Source organism: Brassica napus, chromosome C4 (genome assembly GCF_020379485.1).
Source record: "Brassica napus cultivar Da-Ae chromosome C4, Da-Ae, whole genome shotgun sequence".
Classification (NCBI taxonomy): Eukaryota; Viridiplantae; Streptophyta; class Magnoliopsida; order Brassicales; family Brassicaceae; genus Brassica; species Brassica napus.
Genome location: NC_063447.1, coordinates 25,108,586 through 25,114,977, shown reverse-complemented (window position 1 = coordinate 25,114,977; position 6,392 = coordinate 25,108,586). Strand labels below are relative to the sequence as shown.

The following is a 6,392-nucleotide window of genomic DNA, read 5'->3' as shown; positions in this document are numbered from 1 at the left end:
GAAGTCGCGGAGGCTTTGGCTCGATCCTTGAGATAGATTCCATAAATCGGACAGAGTTGCTCCTTGTCTTGCAAACATGATATATTGCTTGAGGAACGCAGTCGTCAGATCGTGGAAATCGTTGATGGAGTCGCGCTCCAATCAAGTGAACCATCCGAGAGCTGGTCCTTGAAGACTTTCCACGAAGAGACGACAGTAGCCAGCGTCTCTTTCTTCCTCAGAGAAGTTGGTTTGACCCATCGTGATGTTGAAAGCAGTGATGTGGTCGGTTGGGTCCGCCTTTCAGGCGTAAGTCGGAAGGCGAATTTTCTCGGTCGGCCGGTAACGTACGTCGGTGATCTTCCGGGAAAAAGGGGGTTTTAGGGTTTCGGCGAGGACACGTTCGATCAGCGGCGCTGAAGTAGGTCCTTCGAGCATCCGGTCTTTCATGTCCAGGACTGATTGCTTAAGCTCAGCGAGTTCCCGGACGGTAACGAGGTCGACGCCGCTGGGAGTTTGGACCTGTACGGCACTCGTGTTTGCGGGGTTTCCGGCACTGGCTGTTCGGTAAGTGTCGAACAGTTGTTTTCGGACCGTCGTAGCCGGATCTCCTGAGCCTCCAGCCAGCGGAGCTAGAATGGCGGCGATGGCGACGAGTTGCTCGGTCGTCGCCTTTTGGGCGGCGTCTTGCTGCGCCATCCTCTCGAGTATGGTTTCTGCAAAGGCCGCTGCGGTTGGAGCGCCTTCAGTCACAGGCGAGTCGTCGTCGGACGGCGAGTCGAGTCGAGTCATGATCTTTTGCTGACGCTACTCTGTCTGCCCCACGGTGGGCGCCAACTGTTTAAACTGAGACTGTCAATAAACTAGTAAAGAGAGGAGACGAGTTCTCGTCGGTGGGTCAAGACAAAGACGTTTTTTATTAGATCAGTAAGTCGAAACCGAGTTACAAAAGGGGAAGAGAACAGAGAAAAAAGTCCGGCGAAGACAAATTCGTCGGACCGTACAAGTCGGCGAGATGTAAGATGTAAAACCCTAATTCTAGCCGGAAGTGAGTGTAGTAATTTGCGGATCCCCTCCTTGTTGCCTTGTCTCCTCGTTTTATAGGTGAACGCTCGTTGACCTCATGTGTCTTGTCTCGATGGGCCTCCTCGAGTAATTGGGCCGACTCATCGGGCCGTTGTGTCAGGTCGGCGAGCCGATGATGTTCAGTCAATCATCTCATCGACTAAAACTAATCTGGAGCCGAGCCGAACACCGGCTTTCAAGTCGATGACCCGATCTTCTTTGTTGTAATCATGTGTCTGGATAATTGTCTTGCGGGCCTTTTGGGAGGGCTAGGCCCATACCCAACAATCTTCAGTCTTGAGTCTCTATGCAAGTATATCAATCCCCTTGCAATTCCTCCATTGATATCCCATCGTTTTCTCCAGTCTAAAACTTCTTCGTTTATTGTCATCTGCGCATGCATTGATTGCATGCATAGATAAGTTTTATAAGAAAACATACCAAAAAGGAAACTGCATATCATGAATCAATTGATATACTGCTTTTTTTAATACTGATTTATTCTATTACAAATTACGATAAGACAACTCCATAACCAACAAATAATTTATCACTTAAAAACAATAATTTAATACTTAGCTTATGCACTTAATCCTTTTAAAACAAGACTATATGTGTGAGTGAGACTTTACCTTTTAACTAGGTAGTAACCCGCGCAAGGCGCGGGATGAGATAGTTATTTTACATGTTTAAATTATATATGCGTGAGTTAGTATATAAGCTTATAATATGATACATAAACCATACTTATCGGTTTTGAATGTATTAATAGTTTATTGACTGAAAAAATTAGAATTTGTCTTCTGGAATATTGCAAAGATAAATTAAGTTGGCTCAACATAAGTGGGTTTGGCGTTTTATTTTTAATTGTTCCCAGTGGGCTGCGTTTAAGTTCAGTCACATTGGGTTGGATTTTATGTTTTTTGTTTTAAATAATTTTGCTCAACTTAATAAAAAAAGAATAAAAAATAAGACTAAAGGTGGATAAAGTTTACGGCAAGAACGAAATCGATCCGCTTCACTTTTTGTCCCGATTTCGATTCATGTCATAAACAAAGCTAAACAGATTCAAGTCGTTCTTTGACTTCCTTTCCTTTCTCTGAATTAAAATCTCCTCCAAACGGGTCTTCGATTTATGTATTTGGGAAGACCGTCTTCGCGAACGAACTCCTATCCCGTGATTTACTCCAAGCAAAGGCGATTCATTTAATTGAAGGTGCAAACCCAGAAAAAAACTGTTCAGATCTTAGGTATGCTGATCTATTTATGCTTCTTTTGTATAGATTAAATTGATTATCCAAGTTTTTCGTATGTGCATAATTAGATTCAGATGCCCAAGGAACTCATGAAGTGCCTGAGCGGTAGCCTCTTGAAAAGAAGGAGATTCATCAAAAAAAAAAAATTGGACATCAGAGATTCTTTAATTGAAGGTAAGAGTAGATTCAAGTATAATATAAGGCTTATAACACTTGAAAAAAAAACAGTTGCAGCGTACAGCAATTGAAAGTTCTTTAACCTTCTAAAACACATACGTTGTAATATAAAAAAATCCAAAACTAAAACCTTAATATAATAAAATCCAAAACCAAAATCTTAATATAAAAAAACCCAAACTAAAAGCAGACATAGAACTTGCATAAGATAGTAAATCAAAGTCTTCAGCTCTCTTGCTTTAGACTCAAAGTGTAGTGAATGGAATCCTGGAAAACAAAAATTAACATTACCAATGAAAACTGTTTATAAACCCTGTCTACATGATATTCACATTATAAAATAAAGGTTTCCTCAATAATATTAAACTTACAATAATATTATCCGATCAATATCATCAGAACTTGGAAATTTAGCTGTCGGATCCATGAATAGCAAAATATGCGCATGTGAAAGGATTATCATTATAATATATTCACACTCCCTTTGTAACTTACTTAGATTTAAACTCTTCAACCTCAGTCATGTATGGATTCAAACTGACATCTGAAACATTATACGCATTTGAAATGCTACGATCATCTGCACAAAGATGGACAGGAATTAGTAAAAGAGATAAACCTTATACATAGTAGTACACAAAACAAACGACATTAAATATACGTACCTTTTCATACTTTTATCTTCCCAAATCTCAACACACAAATTAGTGCTTCATCACGACGGGTCTGCATCGCATTACTCACATCAGAAGCAAAGCTTCCCCACAACACAAGTGGAAGACGAACATCCCTACGAAAAATAAAAAATGTAATAGTTAATATTGCAAAATAAATCAAAACGAAATCATATACACTCAAAATTGGTATGTACTAATCAATATAGAAAAGGGATCATGGTTTAGAATAATTGTCTTACTCAAGATCACGTAGTTCCAAAGTAATATTCTGGGTATCTTTTCCATTCACCGACAACACATCAACTTGGCTAACTTCCACTACCTGGCCTATGACATCTGCAGAACGGGAATTTATATTATAATTATAATCGTAGAATAATAGCTAGAACAAAACTGACAGAAATAATTACTTACCAACCAAATGATCCGAGTTGAGTGTACCATCAAGAATCTCACGGTAATTAACAGGTTGAAACCCATTAATAGCTCTTGGCAAATCCTCACAGATTTTGACACGGGTAGTCGCAAGGAAACTGATCTTGTAAAGATGATTTGTTGTTCTGTAGGAGCCACATGAGTGATTTAGTGATAAGTTGATCATCATCTTTGTTTTCCCTTCAGCAAGAAAGATATCGAACTGGTTAACCAATTCTTTCTTCACAGTTGCATGAATCTTATCACCCTGTATAAATATACACGACATTAAGAATAAGTACAAAATAAATATGGACATAACAGACCAAAAGAAACGATTAAATAGAGTTTTATAAAAACTCACATTACCATCAATAAGAACCATCTCTATGGTTAAACCACCAGAAGCAGTAAACTGTTTCCAAAGGCGTATGATCTTCACCCTGATCTTCCACATTGATTTGAAGGGTTTCAGATCAGCAACTGGGTTAAAGCCGGCCATTAGAGAAGTCTGAAAGTTGTTATGGAGTATTATTGGGTTATAGAGATGAAGAGGAATGATGAAAGAAAAGCAGAGAACGGGTCACCTCTTTTATAGTCAAACCTAGCGATATTAAGCCGATCTAAATTTCCATATATAAATTAAGTCGAACGCCATATGTAAATTAAGCATCTCTGTTATTAAGGAAATAATGTATTTTGTATATTGAGCTTACCGCATTGTAATAGATGTATGTACCATATTATTGACCCATTTAATGTCATGTAATAATGGAAAATTGAATGCGTTAACTTGGACAATACTCCAAGTAAAATAAATGCCATTAATAACAATTTATGAGTTATTAATGCTAAACGTGGACAATAAGGCTTATTGAGATCAATGCTTGTCACACGGAAGGAAAATTGCGTTTAGAAAGGACCAAAAAAACAAAGCATCCGCAGTCTAAGAAGGATTTTATATTTATTACTGAAGCCCGATTGTATAAACTATAACAGAAAATAATTTGATTAGAAAATTCGAACACAAACATTATTAGACTTTAGAAAACGAAAAAATGACTATATGACAACGACAATAACTTATAAATGTAAATTACACATGTTATAGATTGTACGTTAACTATGTTTAAGGTTGAAATCCAGAAACTTTTCTGATCCAGACAAAGAAATACTAAGAACATATACCATATAAACATGTATGGTAGTAACAAAGCATGCACGATAATTTTTATAAACTTGAAACCGTTATATTATTTTGTAAAGGTGACTTGGTTAGACAGTTATTATAATTATATAGAGGATGCACGTTAGTTATTGCTTCCACGTTTTAAATTAGTAATGTTATGGAATGTGTAATTATGGTAAGGGAGGTCCAATGTAACAAAAAATGTATTTTCTCTAGTAAGATCTAAGTTTTTTAATTAGAGACTCTGAGAAGCCCTGTGGAACTGACACCTAAGCACTGATTACAAAGTCATAACTTAAAAATGTTTCTCCTTTAATATATAGGGGATTCTTTTCTTGAACTTCCACAATATCCAAATGCATAATACGAGCAAGAAAGTTCCTATAACACATAAAATAATGATCCATAGTTTCGAGTTTTCCTTCCCACCTACTCACACAACTACATTTACCAAAATCAAACTCTTTGCTCTCATCACAAACGCTGTAATTACCGCAAGGTTATACTTCTTGTTGGAGTTAGCTTGAACTTGAAGAAACCTTAAGCAACAAGTTATTTGATTCCTAGTTATATTATGATTTGGTTTAGATAATGATCATGATATGATTTGTGTTTATCTACTAGGATTAGGTTTTGGTTGCTATATAAATATAGCTTATGTCATTAGATAAAACCGTGAGAGTTGATTGTGTTTTGTGAACTAAAGCTTGAGGTATTTTCCTAAAGCTATTGATTGATTGAATAAGAGAAGGACTTCTTATTAATCTTGTGATTCTATATTTGGTATCAGAGCCAAACACAAACAAATTACAAGAATTGCAACCATGGCGGACTTCAAAGAGGAGATCGTCAAGAACAAAGACACCGGCCTTCCCTCTGTCAAGTTCCCGATGCTAACCTCTTCGAACTACACCGTCTGGTCCATGAGAATGAAAATAGCCCTTAAGGTTTGTGAGGTGTGGGAGACAATTGATCCTGGATCAAAGGATGAGAAGAAAAATAATATGGCTATAGCATTCTTATTTCAATCCATACCCGAAGCTTTAATTCTACAAGTTGGCGACATAGATACATCAAAAGGGGTGTGGGATGCGATAAGAGCACGCCATGTTGGAGCTGAGAGAGTCAAAGAAGCTAGGTTGCAAACTCTAATGGCGGAATTTGATAGACTCAAGATTAAAGACGATGATACAATTGATCTCTTTGCTGGAAAACTCTCGGAAATCTCATCAAAGTCGGCATCATTGGACGAGTCAATTGAAGAACCTAAACTTGTGAAGAAGTTACTAAAGAGCTTGCCTAGAAAGAAATATATTCATATGGCTGCCTCTCTTGAGCAAGTTCTTGATCTTAACGAAACGAGCTTTGAGGATATAGTTGGTAGGTTGAAAGCATATGAAGAACGGATCGCCGAAGAGGAAGATGATCACAACGATGATCAAGAAAAGCTAATGAATGGTGATGCGAGTCAAGAAAATTATGCAGGGAGTTACAGTGCTGGACGAGGCCGTGGCCGAGGTGGTCGCTCTAACTGGAGAGGAAGAGGCCGTGGCCGTAATGGATCATCATTTCATAATCAAAGAGAAGCTTACAAACAGCGACAGAATGGAGATATATCTCACATCACATGCTTTA

General features: G+C 37.9%; 1 protein-coding gene across 1 annotated transcript; it reads right to left on the bottom strand.

Annotated features, from left to right (window-relative positions):
- Positions 1-2,968: 2,968 nt before the first annotated feature.
- LOC106351023 (replication protein A 70 kDa DNA-binding subunit C-like) lies at positions 2,969-4,070 on the bottom strand. Its single transcript, XM_048755650.1, has 5 exons — positions 3,933-4,070; positions 3,569-3,836; positions 3,394-3,490; positions 3,179-3,267; positions 2,969-3,057 (listed from the first exon to the last, which is right to left on the bottom strand). Exons 1-5 carry the CDS (start codon positions 4,068-4,070, stop codon positions 2,969-2,971), a joined length of 681 nt encoding a protein of 226 aa, XP_048611607.1.
- Between the last annotated feature and the right edge of the window lie 2,322 nt (positions 4,071-6,392).